Source organism: Pygocentrus nattereri, chromosome 1 (genome assembly GCF_015220715.1).
Source record: "Pygocentrus nattereri isolate fPygNat1 chromosome 1, fPygNat1.pri, whole genome shotgun sequence".
NCBI lineage: Eukaryota > Metazoa > Chordata > Actinopteri > Characiformes > Serrasalmidae > Pygocentrus > Pygocentrus nattereri.
This window is the reverse complement of record NC_051211.1, coordinates 15,078,150-15,097,661: the sequence shown is the minus strand read 5'-3', so window position 1 is coordinate 15,097,661 and position 19,512 is coordinate 15,078,150. Positions and strand designations below refer to the sequence as shown.

Genomic DNA, 19,512 nt, shown 5'->3' with positions numbered 1-19,512 from the left:
TCCGTTTTATTATAAACGGTATTCCACCTTTCTTTTGCTGTTTCCTTTGAAACCCCGCAGCGCATTAATCAATACGTTAGAAAGCCTTGCCTTGTTTGCATCTAGTGTTGCTTTGAAATTTGTGGCAGCAGAGCTCTTAAAGGCTGAGCGTAGCATTTAAACATGATCATGGGTTTTCCAGTTTGAGATGAACAGGTGTGTATGGGCCATTATGGTGGACTGTTTTTTCCCTGAATGGCTCTAATTTGGTAAAACTTTGTATGTGTGCATACAGAGATTGAGTTCAGAATGAAGCTGAACTCAATTTCTGTATGAAGACAGGTGCGTGTTGTACTGGAGCGCAAAAGATAAATAGGTTCAACAGAGTGTGTGAGAGAAATACGTCAATGTGTGTGTGGTTGTTTTGTAAACATTTTTATGCAGTGTTTGTAATGTGTGTTTATAGAGACACATCTATTTGACTGCCTGTGAGAGGAGCTTCATTTAGTTTATCATACACCTGTACATAGTCATTCTACACACTCTCACACACACAACATGTAACTTCACCATGGGAGCCCACACTTCTGCATATAACAGAATATTGTTACAGTGATGGACTGTAATAAAGTGCATGTATGTCTTTCTGCAAGCCCCCTGGTGACCAGCGAAGTGGAAAACAGCTAAATGTAATTTATTGGTAATATTTAATTTAGTATACAATCATATGCAAAAGTTCTGTGACTAGTTGTATGACCAGCAGCTCCAGTTTGATTGGTTTAGTTGATTTTCCAAGTGAAATAAGTACACATTCTAACGCACAACTACTGTTTATGTGCTGCATTTAACAGATTGGTGGAAATATAAAACATAATTCATATTTTGTATTTGTTTTTTTGTTGTTGTTGTTGTTGTTTTTTCTTTTCTAATAGAAATAAGGCACCAAGTTGGGCAGAGAAATGCCATAGTTAAGTGTCTTCTCTGTGGTGTTAACTTACAAACACCTAGAAAAAAAATGTAATTTGAGTTTGTTCACACTTTTGCATGCGACTGTGATATATATTTTTCCCTATGACGCTGTAATCAGCTTAAGGAGGACACTGGTGGTCACTGTGTGTGTGTTAAACGTTGAGCTGCTAGTGAGCAACGAAAGGTGAAAGGTGCAGGTGGGAGAACCCCCTACTATGAAAGCAATTTAAAACTTTTCACAAATAAGAGAGAAACCAGACAGCACACTTTTTCATAAATACCACAGTAAAAATAGCATTTAAACACAATAAAAACACTTCCACTTCACTTCCTTCCTTTTAAATCATTTAGATTATTTTGATCTGATGTGAATTCCATTCCAATGCACTGAAATTGTTTAATTTTATTCTGTTATCAATTGAACTTTGTATTAAGGTTACAAAGTGTGTATTTACTGACTTTACTCAATTGGACTGAGTGGAAATGTAGTATAAATGATTAAAGTCCATGTAACAATTTATTTTTGTAAACTAAGGAGAAATGTTGAAACGTTACAATATCTCACAATACTTTCACTTTTAATACTTACGTACAGTTAAAAGCATATAGTTTTGTACGTTAACCTGTTAACTGTTGCCCCATTTCTGCCTGAAACATCATAGAGAAGTGAAAGTTATGATCTTGATAAGAGTCATAGAGAACTTATTTTATTACAGTTATGTGCAAAATTTACACCCTCAAATTATGTTTTGTTGTTTTTCTAGGTCTTATGTGCATGTAACATGGGCTACTGGTTTCCTGTAGCTTATGCTTGACCTACAAAGCCAAATACAGACCAGTCTCTCCCTGCCTGATGGCAATGGTCAAAACTCGATCTGTACATCAAGCCCTTCGAGCACCCAGGCAGGGGAGCAAACTTCCACTCTCAAATGCAAAATCTCTTTGTGAAGCAATTAAGTGAGCGCAAATCTAAGAAGTGACTCTTATTAGTCCCACAACGGGGAAGTTTCACCTCCGCAATCTAACCTATCCATGCAGTGAAACATCACATACACACTAGTGAGCGCACAGGAGAGGTGGGCAGCCCTATCCACAGCGCCCGGGGAGCAGTTGGCGGTTAGGTGCCTTGCTCAAGGGCACCTCAGTCACAGACTGTCGGCTCAGAGGATTGAACAGGCGACCTTCCAGTTGCAAGGCTGGTTTCCTAACCTCCATCCCAGACTGCCCCAAACAATGGGCTCGTTCGGGATTGCACTTATTGCTATGTATTGCACTTATTCTTAGTTTAACTATCAGCACTGGCTTTTGTTTCTTTCAGCGTCTGAGCTTAAGGGTAGTTTGGACTCTGACCTGTGTGTACCAGCTAGGATACATCCTCTGAATTGGCAACAAAGCGTTTTGTAAGTCGCTCTGGATAAGAGTGACTTACAAAATGGCATAAATGTAAATATAAGGTCAAATATAAAATGGCAAACATGTAAATATAAGGCTATTAATATCTGTCTCAAGTGATCTGAGTATAAGTGAGACCACAAGATGTAAAGCCATTTAAATCGGGCATTTTCATATTTAATGTGACAACTTAAGGCTTTTATACACTGAGCACCGTATCTGTTATTATTAAATTTATTTGAAGATGTGCAAATAATACAGAAGTTCAGAAAGGCCATGAGCTGTTAATTTTTGGACAAAGTTGTTATGTTGAGATCACAAGATAATTAGCTTCTTATCTTAAGATTACAGTTTTGTTATTTTGAGATGACAAGAAAACTTCTCAAAATAACAATGCAGAAAATTATAACACCACCTGTTCACACTGAGTACAGTTTTTAAGACGAATTACATAATGGGACCTTCACACCCAATCCAAGCTGTTAATACTCCGAAAACGCAGGAAGAAAATGGACGAGGGAGAAAAATAAATTGGAATAAAGTATTGGAATGGAAAGGATAAAAGGATGGTTCTTCAAGGATTCTCAAAAAAACATGGTGAACTGGTTCTTCACATTGATTGAGACTGTGTTGTATCTATTTTATACAGAACATTTTTGAGAATGGCTCTATATAGCACCAGAAAGGGTTCTGCTATTATTGCAATGTCAAGCTTGTAAAAATAGAAGACCCGTTTTTAGATTTTGATCTTTGGATCTTTTTAAAGACTGTAGTCAGTGGGGGAATTTGAGGCTCTGCTTCTTCTTGTTGCTCTTCTAATTAAAAAGGAACATTAATTAGTGAAGGAAGCTAATAGTTTGCAGTTCTTCGTGGGCATGATCAGGCTAGGATGCACCTAGATAAATAAAAAAGGAGCTTTATACAGTTACTGTAACGTACTCACCATTGTTCCTCAGCCTTTCTCCAATGGTCATGTATTCTCTGATACAGGTGCTACGGTCACTGTTCTGTCAGCATTTTGTCACACATTTGTTTGGGCTTCAATCATGACAACAGAGCTTTGATTGGTCAGCCTGATTTTTTACGCATACGTACAATGCTGAAAATCGAGCAGGCCCAACAGTATTAGTGTGCATGTGTTCATTTTCAAAGCTTGACATGGTTTTTTGTCTGTAAGAATCAGACTCGGTGTGAATAGGCCTTTATAGACAGCAGCTTTACAGATCTGATAAAGAGGAGATTTACAGCAGTGAGGACCAGACGCTTACAGGGTTTATTGGTGGTATTGATGGTGATGGGGTTTGTAGTCCTCTGTTTATAGTGAGTGGATTTACGGTAGACAGAAGTGTTAAGAGCTAACAGACAGTCACTTCAGCAGGGCCATACATGCGCTCTCTCTCTCTCTCTTTCAATCACTCTTTTTCTTTTTGCCCCTCTGCCTATCTCCCTCTCTCTTTCTCTCGCTCTCTCGCTCTTTCTCTCTGTATTTCAACATGTCTCTCTGCCTTCCCACCATTTCTCTCACAGTGTGCTGGTTTCAGTTTCAGTTTCCCTCTCCTCTCTTTGTCGGTCTGTCTTTCTCCGTCTCTCTCTCTCTCTCTCTCTCTCTCTCTCTATATATATATATATATATATATATATATACACACACTGCTCAAAAAAATAAAGTGAACACTCAACACATCCTAGATCTGAATGAATGAAATATTCTCATTGAATACTTTGTTCTGTACAAAGTTGAATGTGCTGACAACAAAATGACACAAAAATCATCAATGGAAATCAAATTTATTAACCAATGGAGGCCTGGATTTGGAGTCACACACAAAATTAAAGTGGAAAAACACACTACAGGCTGATCCAACTTTGATGTAATGTCCTTAAAATAAGTCTAAATGAGGCTCAGTATTGTGTGTGGCATCCACATGCCTGCATGACCTCCCTACAACGCCTGGGCATGCTCCTGATGAGGTGGCAGATGGTCTCCTGAGGGATCTCCTCCCAGACTTGGACTACAGCATCCGCCAACTCCTGGACAGTCTGTGGTGCAATGTGGCGTTGGTCGATGGAGCAAGACATGATGTCCCAGATGTGCTCAATCGGATTCAGGTCTGGGGAACGGGCGGGCCAGTCCATAGCTTCAATGCCTTCATCTTGCAGGAAATGCTGACACACTCCAGCCACATGAGGTCTAGCATTGTCCTGCATTAGGAGGAACCCAGGGCCAACCGCACCAGCATATGGTCTCACAAGGGGTCTGAGGATCTCATCTCGGTACCTAATGGCAGTCAGGCTACCTCTGGCGAGCACATGGAGGGCTGTGTGGCCCTCCAAAGAAATGCCACCCACACCATTACTGACCCACTGCCAAACCGGTCATGCTGAAGGATGTTGCAGGCAGCAGATCGCTCTCCACAGTGTCTCCAGACTCTGTCATGTCTGTCACATGTGCTCTGTGTAAACCTGCTTTCATCTGTGAAGAGAACATGGCGCCAGTGGTGAATTTGCCGATCTCTGGCAAATGCCAAGCGTCCTGCACGGTGTTGGGCTGTGAGCACAACCCCCATCTGTGGACGTCGGGCCCTCATACCATCCTCATTTGTGAAGACACATGCACATTTGTGGCCTGCTGAGGTCATTTTGCAGGGCTCTGGCAGTGCTCCTTCTGTTCCTAGTAGCAGTCCTGCTGCTGGGCTGTTGCCCTCCTACGGCCTCCTTCACGTCTCCTGGTGTACTGGCCTGTCTCCTGGTAGCGCCTCCAGCCTCTGGACGCTACACTGACAGACACAGCAAACCTTCTTGCCACAGCTCGCATTGATGTGCCATCCTGGATGAGCTGCACTACCTGAGCCACTTGTGTGGGTTGTAGAGTCCGTCTCCTGCTACCACGAGTGTGAAAGCACCACCAACATTCAAAAGTGATCAAAACATCAGCCAGAAAGCAGAAAGGTACTGAGAAGTGGTCTGTGGTCCCCACCTGCAGAACCACTCCTTTATTGAGTGTGTCTTGCTAATTGCCAATGATTTCCACCTGTTGTCTATTCCATTTGCACAACAGCAGTGAAATTGATTGTCAATCAGTGTTGCTTCCTAAGTGGACAGTTTGATTTCACAGAAGTTTGATTTACTTGGAGTTATATTGTGTTGTTTAAGTGTTCCCTTTATTTTTTGAGCAGTGTATTTTATATATATATATATATATATATATATATATATATATATATATATATATATATATTTCAACATTTCTCTCTGCCTTTCCACCTTTTCTTTCACGGTGTGCTGGTTATGCCATTTGAGGCAAGCTCAGTTCCGGTTTCCCTCTCCTCTCTGTCTTTCTCTGTCTTTCTCTCTCTCTCTCTGTCTCTCCCTCTCTCGCCCCGTCAACTGGAGAGAAAAAACGCTGAAGGCAGCTTAAACTCAATAAGTCTCCACACCCTTTAACTACTGCGGAGAGAGGGAGAGAGAGAGAGAGAGAGAGAGAGAGAGAGAGAGAGAAACTGAGTGCACTCCAAATGGCATAACCAGCACACAGTACAGGGGCGCGGGGGTGGGGGGCAGAGAGACAGAGACATACAGAAATCAGAAAAAAAGAGTGATAAAGCAAGAAGAGAGAGAAAGAGAAAGAGATGAACGAGGAGAGGAGGATAATTGAAAGAAAGGTAGAAACCTGGTTTTCTTTCACTGGAACAAAAAGTGCTCCTCTCAAAAAAAAAAGGGGGGGGGGCAGAAAAGAGAACATAGCGGGACAGTAAGTAAGGAAAGACAGAGAAGCTTAACAGATCAGAAGGAAGAGAGGAGGGGAGGAGGGGAAAGTGGGGAATCCACCGGAGGGGAGAGAGTGGAGAGAGAGAGAGAGAGAGAGAGAGAGAGAGAGAGAGAGAGAGAGAGAGAGAGAGAGAGAGTGGAAGAAGGAAGACGGAGGAGTGTAACATTTGGCTTGCCGGACTGCGCTAGTTGGACCTGTCCCGTTCACAAGTCTACGCTTTAAACACACACATATACACACAGACACACACATACACACACACACTCACTCACTCACACACACCTACACACACTCACATACACACAAACAGCGCTCCTGAAGCCGAGATGATGATGTACTTTTGGGTGAGTAGCACTTAATAGCGGATTTGTTTCCCTCATTTGCTCTGTGTGTGTGTGTGTGTGTGTGTGTGTGTGTGCGTGTGCATGTGTGTGTGCATGCATATGTACTATTCTACTGCAGTGGTTAGTCTGTGGCAGCACTAGTTATACTGGATGGATGTTTATTGATTATAAGAAATGATTAACTGTGTTTTAAATTATACTGCAGTTTCCACATTTCAATAATAATCAAAGCTCAACAAACAATTTTATAACACTTGTTTTTTTACACATCCCCTTACGTAATAACAGCTTCAGTCCTGTTGAGGATCACAGTGGATTCTTGAGATCATTTTAGCTCAGGCTTCCACAAACTGGGGGCAAATTTTAGAGTTTGTGCCTAATTCAGCATTTCACCTGCTGCTCCAAACAGAGAGCTGTGATTGAGGTCTGGTGATGTTGCTGATCAGTCTGACCGTCCCAGCGTTCCATCATGTCACATACGGACACCCTGCAGTTATCATCCTGGAACGCAGGAGCATCAATGTTGTGATCTGCTCACATGAGGCGCAAAGTTAGTTGAAGAATAGCCTATAATGGACTTTGAAGATTAATGCTGCCATTAAGGAAGGTTAACTAAGTATTGTGGAAGAAATGATGCATGCAACTCATTTTTGTTCTGTGAGTTTGTGATACTATAAATGATTGAGGAAGCCGAAGTTTTATAGGAGAAAAAGGCTGGTCAGTATGTACATGTAATAAATACACGTAATTAACCATATTTACTTATAAACACAATGAAAGATATCAAGTTAAAAAACACGACAAAGTGCAGAAAACAAGAAAAACAGCTTGAAACATTCACAGTTAGTCACAGTTATTGTGTGGGAAGCGAGTTATGGATTTTGTCCCATTTTTGCCTTTTTTTTAATCTTCAACTCGTTTTTCAGCTTGACTGGTTTAAGGGTGCGTGTTGGTGTTTGTCTGTGTTGTACAGACAGTATCATAGCAGTTTGAGGATGTCTAGGCTGAAGTAATAATACTGTATATTTATTTATGTATTTATTTAAAATACTTTGTGTGTCCAATCTTTGTCTGTATTCATTCTTTTCAGGAAACTTGTTTTTAGTTTATCCAAGAAATCTTTTTCTGTACTTTTAAGTTCAGTCTTAGAAGTTGGTTACATTTTCATACTTCAAGAGCTCCCACTTAAAAATTTAGACTCATGAGTTTCTCAAGTCTAGTCCACATCTCAGATGTGCAGTTTTGGAGTTCTAGTGCACATTTTCTTTGGGTTTTTTTTTTTTTTTTGTCTGTTTCATTTTCTCAGTAAGGACTTTTTGAGATATCCTTTCAGGCCCCTAGTGTCGAGTTGTCTTCTCAGATCTGAAGTGGAGCTTGATTTTCTCCTCTCTCAGAGATGAAACCATTAAATACTGTCTATCTGATGAGCACAGTGTTTGTGGTCTTCTCAGTCTTATATGGTTGTTAGCAGTCACATTTTCTCTATATCTTTTTTTCTTATACACATTTTTCTCCATTTTTTTAATCTTCTGCTTTGCAACATATATATGATCTGGGCAATTACGTTCCTGTACTGTATTTGTACACTTTTAAAACAGTTTTTAAGAACTGTGTGTGTGTGTGTGTGAAACTGAAAGAGGAGAGAAGGAAAGAGAGAGACAGAAAGAGAATGAGAGATGAAAGAGAAAAAGAGAGAAAAGAGACAGCGAGAGAGAAAGAGTGAATAAACACAAAGGAGAAAAGAGAGACAGAAAGGTGAGAGAGAAAAGAGACAGAGGTGAGAGAGAAGAGAGAGTGAAAGGAAAAAAGATGGGGAGAAGAGAGAGAAAAGGGAGAAAGAGAGAGATGAGAGAGAAAAGATGGGAGAGAGAGAGGAACAAGAACGAGAAATGGGCACAGCTCAGTCTGGGATGCTGTAACTGTAAATGTGAGGAAACACAAAGTGCTTCCCAGTAAATGTGTGTGTGTGTGTTTGTATGTGATGAATTATGGTGTGTTCAGGTTAAAAGCTTCAGTCAGCTGTATGAATAATCCAGTGTTTCTGTGTTAGGGTCGTGCTGCAGCATCAGCTGCCTTCACCCAGGCTCTGTTCACTGATCTGAGAGCAGCTTTAGCACACTTTTGATAAGATTCAGATGTTCAGAGCTGCTTCTACAGCAGCAAGAATGGGGATATTTCATTCATTTCTGATTCTCCTCATTACTGTCTACTGGGTTTGAACAATAATTCTTAAACTAATTTTTGAAAAGTTTTTAAAGATTTATCAGTGGTAGTTAAAATGCTGCAGATAATGCATGTTGGCATTCGAACTTGTGATTTCTCAAGAGCAGGACAAAGAAGAGATGCCTCTGGCAAACCACTGTAAAATGCTTACTATTTACCTATTTCAGGTATTAACTAGAGTGTATACACAAAACACCATCATGGCGAGAATCAGAGGGGAATCTCGGGGCCTTCTAGGCCACAGAGGATGCAATAGAGGAGTATGATTTAAGTACGTGTTGGTACACTATCTGACTCTTAAACATACACTGAAAAATATTTTGCTTTGAGTTTATTTGATTCAGATGTGGAACAAGAATGAAGCATATTCAGAGCTGGCAGGAGTACAGCCTAATTTTCAAAAAAGTTTTAAAAACTGCGGTGCAAAATGTAAATGAAAATAGAATGCAATGATGTGCAAATCATTTAAACCTTATATTTTATTGAAAATAGTACAAATACAATCCAGATACATAAATACATATCCAGTGTTGAAACGAAGAAATGTTATTGTTTTTTGTTTTTTAAGGTAACAGAAATTCTCAAGTAAAGTACTTAGAGTTACTTCCCATACCTGAATATATTACATTAACACAATTAATGTTCTTCAGTTTACTGGCAAGTAATGGGCTATATACTGGTTCATCTTTTACTGGCTGAAGGTATTGGCTTTATCGTTACCATTATTCTGGTATGCAAATAGTCTAATAAGGGTCTAATTAATGAGTTGATGAGTTCACAGGGAAAAAGAGAGCGAAAGGAAAAGCCAGTCTCTTGGGGTTAGCTGTTAGCCATTATGTTGTGTTAGCTAGCATGGAGACTAGCCAGCTTTCCGTGTGCACCACCAATGACTCCCCTCACTCAGCCAGCTGCTTCAGGTGGTGCTACGGTCTTGCCCTACAAGCCGAGAAGCTCTGCAGCTTCTTAGGCTAAACTGATAATGTGAATGGCTTGTAATATTTATATTCCAGCAGCATCTGACCCTCATAGATTAAAGCTTGAGTTTAAGAGATGCACATATGAGACAAGTGACTTTTGGAAGTAAAACCACATTCAGCACCATTTATGCCATGCCCAGAGAGGCCACTGTATGTTTACATATGCTTGCCTTTATCTCATTAGGGTTAGAAAGCAATACTGACACCTATCTATACATTGTTAATTTCTTATTCTTTATTATTCATGTGCAACTAGTTTATATATTTGATTTCTAGTAAATTCAAAGCAACACTTGTTCACTGAAGGTAATGTGTACCTTAAAACGTTGCATCAGACTTCAGTAGTAGATTAATAATAGCTTGTACACAGTATATACGCAGATCATAATGGTGTCTGGACAAATTTGTGAAAAGTAAAGTTATGAAATAAGAACAGTCAGTAAATCTTTCTTTTGTGCTGTGTGTAGGAGGATAGATTCATAACACCTACCAATGGAGATTCAGTTACCTCTCTCACTCTCACTCTCTCTCTCTCTCTCTCTCTCTCTCTCTCTCTCTCTCTCTCTTCATTGTAATATTTATCCAGGAAGCAGATGTTCTTCTGCAGGGCGATTACCTCTAACTCTCTCTCTCTCTCTCTCCCCTGCTGCACACACACACACACACACACACACACACACACACACACACACACACACACACACACACACACACACACACACACACACACATACACACACCCACAAAAGAATAACAGGAGACTGTATTCAGCTCTGAGTGCATGTGTGGGTGTGAGTATGTGGTAAGATTGTTACTCTTTAATGAGTTACCTCACTGTGTGCTAGAGGTCTGCACGGGAACGAAATTAACCCGACCTGCACCCGCAACTTTAAGACCCGACCCAGCCTATTGGTACTGCTTAATTTGAAAGCCACAATCACTCACATGCACTGAGAGGGATTATAATTTTTTGGCTTTGTAAGCATTTGAGATATTCAGCAGGAGATGCCATGCTATTTTACACATCTGTGATACATTAACAATATTTGTTTTCAGTATATTTTTAGGGAATTGCTGACCATATCTGGCAGATGACAGCATCAGCCTCATTGCGCTGCTTGCTACTGCTGCTGCTTGCTGAAATGATTAATGCACTTTGGGTGAAATCAACAAGCAAGAAGAAAGTGTGTGCTGGTAGAAGTGGATCAGGCACATCAGTGCTGCCGGAGTTTTTAAACACTGTCCACTCACTGTCGACTCTATTAGACACACCTATTTCGTTGATCCACCTTGAAGATGTTTGTGTTAGTCATCCTCTAGTCCTGCTTCAGTGGTCACAGAATGCTGCCACAGGACACTGGTGGTGGATGTTTTTCTTGATGGACTATTCTCAGTCCAGCAGTGACACTGAGATGTACAAAAACTCCAGCAGCACTTCAGTGTCTGATCCATTCACTTCAGTGCAATACACGCTAACAACGGCACTACCACATCAATGGTGCTGAGAATGCTCCACTATCCAAATAATCTCTGCTCTGTGGTGGTCCTGGGGAGTCCTGACTTTAAAATTAAATAAATTAATTAAATTAAATTTACATTTTTATCTTTAAACAAGTATGGTGTGCATAGAAAGGATCTTTGGATTTAATCCATATTTTCCATCACATCTTTACATCCATGTGCACAGGCTCATGGGAAATGCAGTCAGTATAGACTCAGCATCTTTCATATTCCTTTACTGTAGCAGACTGAACCAGCTCCACTGATGTAATGTTGAAGACTGCCAAAGATTGAGCAGGCTGCCACTGCATCAGACTCTGTGACAGTGCCTGTGATGGTGTAAGACACTGTGATAGTGCATGTGATGGTGTAAGACACTATGATAAGAGACTGTGATACTGTAAGACAGTGTGATAGAACCTGTGGTGGTATAAGACAGTGTGATAGAGCCTGTGATAGTGTACAGCACTGTGATAGAGCCTGTGAAAGTGTAAGATGCTGTGATAGAGCCCGTGATACCGTAATACAGGGTGATAGAGCCTGTGATACTGTAAGACAGAGTGATAGAGCCTATGATACTATGAGACAGGGGGATAGAGCCTGTGATACTGTACAACAGGGTGATGGAGCCTGTGATACTGTAAGACAAGGTGATAAAGCCTCTTATAGTGTAAGACACTGTGATAGTGCCTGTGATACTGTAAGACACTGTGATAGAGCCTATGATACTGTGAGACGGGGTGATAGAGCCTGTGATAGTGTAAGACAGGGTGATAGAGCCTGTGATAGTGTAAGACACTGATAGTGCCTGTGATACTGTAAGACACTGTGATAGAGCCTGTGATACTGTGAGACAGGGTGATAGAGCCTGTGATACTGTGAGACAGGGTGATAGAGCCTGTGATAGTGTAAGACACTGTGATAGTGCCTGTGAGAGCGTAAGACACTGTGATAGAGCCTGTAATACTGTAAGACACTAGTATAGAGCCTGTGATACTGTGAAACAGGGTGATGGAGCTTGTGATACTGTACAACAGGGTGATGGAGCCTGTGATACTGTAAGACAGAGTGATAGAACCTGTGATACTATAAGACACTAGGATAGAGCCTGTGATACTGTACGACAGGGTGATGGAGCCTGTGATACTGTACGACAGGGTGATAGAGCCTGTGATATTGTAAGACACTGTGATACCGCCTGTAATACTATAAGACACTAGGATAGAGCCTGTGATACTGTACGACAGGGTGATGGAGCCTGTGATACTGTAAGACAGGGTGATGGAGCCTGTGATACTGTACGACAGGGTGATGGAGCCTGTGATATTGTATGACACTGTGATACCGCCTGTAATACTATAAGACACTAGGATAGAGCCTGTGATACTGTACGACAGGGTGATGGAGCTTGTGATACTGTACAACAGGGTGATGGAGCCTGTGATACTGTAAGACAGAGTGATAGAGCCTGTGATATTGTAAGACACCGTGATACCGCCTGTAATACTATAAGACACTAGGATAGAGCCTGTGATACTGTACGACAGGGTGATGGAGCCTGTGATACTGTACGACAGGGTGATGGAGCCTCTGATACTGTACGACAGGGTGATGGAGCCTGTGATACTGTACGACAGGGTGATGTAGCCTGTGATACTGTAAGACAGAGTGATAGAGCCTGTGATATTGTAAGACACTGTGATACCGCCTGTAATACTATAAGACACTAGGATAGAGCCTGTGATACTGTACGACAGGGTGATGGAGCCTGTGATACTGTAAGACAGGGTGATAGAGCCTGTGATAGTGTAAGACAGGGTGATAGAGCCTGTGATAGTGTAAGACACTGTGATAGTGCCTGTGATACTGTAAGACACTAGGATAGAGCCTGTGATACTGTACGACAGGGTGATGGAGCCTGTGATACTGTAAGACAGGGTGATGGAGCCTGTGATACTGTAAGACAGGGTGATGGAGCCCGTGATACTGTAAGACAGGGTGATAGAGCCTGTGATAGTGTAAGACACTGTGATAGTGCCTGTAATACTATAAGACACTAGGATAGAGCCTGTGATACTGTACGACAGGGTGATGGAGCCTGTGATACTGTACGACAGGGTGATGGAGCCTGTGATACTGTAAGACAGGGTGATGGAGCCTGTGATACTGTAAGACAGGGTGATAGAGCCTGTGATACTGTAAGACACTGTGATAGTGCCTGTGATACTGTAAGACACTAGGATAGAGCCTGTGATACTGTACGACAGGGTGATGGAGCCTGTGATACTGTACGACAGGATGATGGAGCCTGTGATAGTGTAAGACAGAGTGATAGAGCCTGTGATATTGTAAGACACTGTGATACCACCTGTAATACTATAAGACACTAGGATAGAGCCTGTGATACTGTACGACAGGGTGATGGAGCCTGTGATACTGTAATACAGGGTGATAGAGCCTGTGATAGTGTAAGACACTGTGATAGTGCCTGTGATAGTGTAAGACACTAGGATAGAGCCTGTGATACTGTACGACAGGGTGATGGAGCCTGTGATACTGTACGACAGGGTGATGGAGCCTGTGATACTGTAAGACAGAGTGATAGAGCCTGTGATATTGTAAGACACTGTGATACCGCCTGTAATACTATAAGACACTAGGATAGAGCCTGTGATACTGTACGACAGGGTGATGGAGCCTCTGATACTTTACGACAGGGTGATGGAGCCTGTGATACTGTACGACAGGGTGATGTAGCCTGTGATACTGTAAGACAGAGTGATAGAGCCTGTGATATTGTAAGACACTGTGATACCGCCTGTAATACCATAAGACACTAGGATAGAGCCTGTGATAGTGTAAGACACTGTGATACCACCTGTAATACTATAAGACCCTAGGATAGAGCCTGTGATACTGTACGACAGGGTGATGGAGCCTGTGATACTGTACGACAGGGTGATGGAGCCTGTGATACTGTAAGACAGGGTGATAGAGCCTGTGATAGTGTAAGACACTGTGATAGTGCCTGTGATACTGTAAGACACTAGGATAGAGCCTGTGATACTGTACGACAGGGTGATGGAGCCTGTGATACTGTAAGACAGGGTGATGGAGCCTGTGATACTGTAAGACAGTGTGATGGAGCCCGTGATACTGTAAGACAGGGTGATAGAGCCTGTGATAGTGTAAGACACTGTGATAGTGCCTGTAATACTATAAGACACTAGGATAGAGCCTGTGATGCTGTACGACAGGGTGATGGAGCCTGTGATACTGTAAGACAGAGTGATAGAGCCTGTGATATTGTAAGACACTGTGATACCGCCTGTAATACTATAAGACACTAGGATAGAGCCTGTGATACTGTACGACAGGGTGATGGAGCCTCTGATACTGTACGACAGGGTGATGGAGCCTCTGATACTGTACGACAGGGTGATGGAGCCTGTGATACTGTACGACAGGGTGATGTAGCCTGTGATACTGTAAGACAGAGGGATAGAGCCTGTGATAGTGTAAGACACTAGGATAGAGCCTGTGATACTGTACGACAGGGTGATGGAGCCTGTGATACTGTACGACAGGGTGATGGAGCCTGTGATACTGTAAGACAGGGTGATGGAGCCTGTGATACTGTAAGACAGAGTGATAGAGCCTGTGATATTGTAAGACACTGTGATACCGCCTGTAATACTATAAGACACTAGGATAGAGCCTGTGATACTGTACGACAGGGTGATGGAGCCTCTGATACTTTACGACAGGGTGATGGAGCCTGTGATACTGTACGACAGGGTGATGTAGCCTGTGATACTGTAAGACAGAGTGATAGAGCCTGTGATATTGTAAGACACTGTGATACCGCCTGTAATACCATAAGACACTAGGATAGAGCCTGTGATAGTGTAAGACACTGTGATACCACCTGTAATACTATAAGACCCTAGGATAGAGCCTGTGATACTGTACGACAGGGTGATGGAGCCTGTGATACTGTACGACAGGGTGATGGAGCCTGTGATACTGTAAGACAGGGTGATAGAGCCTGTGATAGTGTAAGACACTGTGATAGTGCCTGTGATACTGTAAGACACTAGGATAGAGCCTGTGATACTGTACGACAGGGTGATGGAGCCTGTGATACTGTAAGACAGGGTGATGGAGCCTGTGATACTGTAAGACAGGGTGATGGAGCCCGTGATACTATAAGACAGGGTGATAGAGCCTGTGATAGTGTAAGACACTGTGATAGTGCCTGTAATACTATAAGACACTAGGATAGAGCCTGTGATGCTGTACGACAGGGTGATGGAGCCTGTGATACTGTAAGACAGAGTGATAGAGCCTGTGATATTGTAAGACACTGTGATACCGCCTGTAATACTATAAGACACTAGGATAGAGCCTGTGATACTGTACGACATGGTGATGGAGCCTCTGATACTGTACGACAGGGTGATGGAGCCTCTGATACTGTACGACAGGGTGATGGAGCCTGTGATACTGTACGACAGGGTGATGTAGCCTGTGATACTGTAAGACAGAGGGATAGAGCCTGTGATAGTGTAAGACACTGTGATACCGCCTGTAATACTATAAGACACTAGGATAGAGCCTGTGATACTGTACGACAGGGTGATGGAGCCTGTGATACTGTACGACAGGGTGATGGAGCCTGTGATACTGTAAGACAGGGTGATAGAGCCTGTGATACTGTAAGACACTGTGATAGTGCCTGTGATACTGTAAGACACTAGGATAGAGCCTGTGATACTGTACGACAGGGTGATGGAGCCTGTGATACTGTACGACAGGGTGATGGAGCCTGTGATAGTGTAAGACAGGGTGATAGAGCCTGTGATACTGTAAGACACTGTGATAGTGCCTGTAATACTATAAGACACTGTGATAGAGCCTGTGATACAGTACGACAGGGTGATGGAGCCTGTGATACTGTAAGACAGAGTGATAGAGCCTGTGATATTGTAAGACACTGTGATACCGCCTGTAATACTATAAGACACTAGGATAGAGCCTGTGATACTGTACGACAGGGTGATGGAGCCTGTGATACTGTACGACAGGGTGATGGAGCCTGTGATACTGTAAGACAGGGTGATGGAGCCTGTGATACTGTAAGACAGAGTGATAGAGCCTGTGATATTGTAAGACACTGTGATACCGCCTGTAATACTATAAGACACTAGGATAGAGCCTGTGATACTGTACGACAGGGTGATGGAGCCTCTGATACTTTACGACAGGGTGATGGAGCCTGTGATACTGTACGACAGGGTGATGTAGCCTGTGATACTGTAAGACAGAGTGATAGAGCCTGTGATATTGTAAGACACTGTGATACCGCCTGTAATACCATAAGACACTAGGATAGAGCCTGTGATAGTGTAAGACACTGTGATACCACCTGTAATACTATAAGACCCTAGGATAGAGCCTGTGATACTGTACGACAGGGTGATGGAGCCTGTGATACTGTACGACAGGGTGATGGAGCCTGTGATACTGTAAGACAGGGTGATAGAGCCTGTGATAGTGTAAGACACTGTGATAGTGCCTGTGATACTGTAAGACACTAGGATAGAGCCTGTGATACTGTACGACAGGGTGATGGAGCCTGTGATACTGTAAGACAGGGTGATGGAGCCTGTGATACTGTAAGACAGGGTGATGGAGCCCGTGATACTATAAGACAGGGTGATAGAGCCTGTGATAGTGTAAGACACTGTGATAGTGCCTGTAATACTATAAGACACTAGGATAGAGCCTGTGATGCTGTACGACAGGGTGATGGAGCCTGTGATACTGTAAGACAGAGTGATAGAGCCTGTGATATTGTAAGACACTGTGATACCGCCTGTAATACTATAAGACACTAGGATAGAGCCTGTGATACTGTACGACATGGTGATGGAGCCTCTGATACTGTACGACAGGGTGATGGAGCCTCTGATACTGTACGACAGGGTGATGGAGCCTGTGATACTGTACGACAGGGTGATGTAGCCTGTGATACTGTAAGACAGAGGGATAGAGCCTGTGATAGTGTAAGACACTGTGATACCGCCTGTAATACTATAAGACACTAGGATAGAGCCTGTGATACTGTACGACAGGGTGATGGAGCCTGTGATACTGTACGACAGGGTGATGGAGCCTGTGATACTGTAAGACAGGGTGATAGAGCCTGTGATACTGTAAGACACTGTGATAGTGCCTGTGATACTGTAAGACACTAGGATAGAGCCTGTGATACTGTACGACAGGGTGATGGAGCCTGTGAAACTGTACGACAGGGTGATGGAGCCTGTGATAGTGTAAGACAGGGTGATAGAGCCTGTGATACTGTAAGACACTGTGATAGTGCCTGTAATACTATAAGACACTGTGATAGAGCCTGTGATACAGTACGACAGGGTGATGGAGCCTGTGATACTGTAAGACAGAGTGATAGAGCCTGTGATATTGTAAGACACTATGATAGAGCCTGTGATACTGTAAGACAGGGTGATAGAGCCTGTGATACTGTAAGACACTATGATAGAGCCTGTGACACTGTAAGACAGGGTGATAGAGCCTGTGATAGTATAAGACTGTGATAAAACCTGTGATGGTGTAAGACAGTGTGATAGAGTCTGTGATAGTGTAAGAGACTGTGATAGGGCCTGTGATACCATAAGACATTTCCAGCTTATGCACTATAAGGTGTAGATGAAAAATGCTACTGCTGTAATTTAAACAAAAGCTTGTATGTTGGACAATAAGTTCACAGTAGAAGGTAAAAACATTTTAAACTTTAATATACTTTAATGTAACAAGATATTATTTCAAGTCTATTTGGACTGGACCGTTTGTCTTTATATTTTCAGACATTGTGAATAAATACAGGCATTTTTAATTAAAAAAAATAAGTAAACAGGTAAATAAGACAAAAAAGTTATAGATGATAGATGAATGAAGATACAATTTTTGCCACTATAGCAATAATTTATAAACTTTAAACATCTTATCTTTCAATTGCAAAATATATATATGAAGATGATCTCTTACCATTTTGTGTACTATGCGTTACAATGCCTGGTCATTTCCAAGTTGTGGTTCACTGACCTAATTATTCATTTGTTTGTTTTTATTTGTCTTTTTTATTCATTCTCGCCTCATTTATGCATGCTTCTTGAATGTATGAATGTGAATGTGTCACATGTTATTTCATGCCCCCCCCCCCCCCCCCACCTATAACTGACCAGAATATTCACCCCTGGAGTTTCTCTCCATAGAGATGAGCTACAGCGCTAGTTCTTCAGCATTCTGCAGCTGTGGGCATATTTCTCTGAGTATGTGCGCGCACACCCACACCCACACACACACAAACACACACACCCACACCCACCAGCAAACATATGCTTCCAGGCTAACTGCTGTAGCACCTGGCTAATCACGATTAACTGCTAACAGCAGTTCTTCACTAAACGAATTTCACACACTCGCCTGCTCTGAGGCTTTACAACACAGGTAATGGAAGGATTACGAGAGAGAGGGAGAGAGAGAGAGAGAGAGAGAGAGAGGGAGAGAGAGAAAGGGAGGAGAGAGAGAGAGAGAGAGAGAGAGAGAGAGAGAGGAGAAGAAGAGAGAGAGAGAGAGAGAGAGAGAGAGAGAGAGAGAGAGAGAGAGAGAGGAGAGGAAGAGAGAGAAAGAGAGAGAGAGAGAGAGAGAGAGAGAGAGAGAGAGAGAGAGAGAGAGAGAGAGAGAGAGAGAGAGAGATTTTCCTTAAGTGAGGAAGACAGATTTTCTCCAGGGAAATCAGGGTTGAAGTGCAGTAGAAGGAAAGAGAAAAGTATGCAGTAAAAGCTTTTCGTCTGCTTAACATGGTCAGTCACTCTCGAACACAGCATCATATGGCCACACTCATACGTACACGTCATCAGACTGGCATCTGGACAGGCGTCTGCAGACTTAATGTGTTGGACAGCCATGCACTCAGCCTGACACACTTAGTCACTCCTGTGACAGTTCAGCCAAAATCAAGTTGTAAAGTTCCCCCCTTACTTCAGATGAAGTCGATCAGCGTTTGGAGTCGAAGGTTTCCTTCTTTGCTTTAACACTGAAGCTATGAGGTTACCATAACTAAGAACAGAGCTTTAATCAAGACTGAGATTTTGGTCTGAACTTATGAATATAGTGTGAGAATCATAGCATCGTATTTCATATCTGAACTCATCTTGAGTCCAAGAACATGAAACACATCATCTGAAACCGATCCAATCCATCCAAATAGAACAACATCATCAGGTTTTGATTTCAAAACTGACCAGAGCCCAATAATACTCTGTCTGAAACA

The 19,512-nt window shown here is 42.4% G+C and overlaps 1 protein-coding gene across 6 annotated transcripts in view; it reads left to right on the top strand.

Annotated features, from left to right (window-relative positions):
• LOC108433502 (RNA binding protein fox-1 homolog 3-like) overlaps positions 1-19,512 on the top strand; it is a 387,157-nt gene that overhangs the window by 191,739 nt on the left and 175,906 nt on the right. Inside the window, exon 1 of one of the 6 annotated variants that reach the window (XM_017708123.2) lies at positions 6,259-6,453. The exons of the other annotated variants lie outside the window; for them this stretch is intronic. Within the exon in view, the coding sequence (XP_017563612.1) occupies positions 6,436-6,453 (18 nt within the window). The 5' untranslated portion in view covers positions 6,259-6,435. Of the gene's footprint in view, positions 1-6,258; positions 6,454-19,512 lie in introns of those variants that run through there. 6 annotated transcript variants of the gene reach the window in all.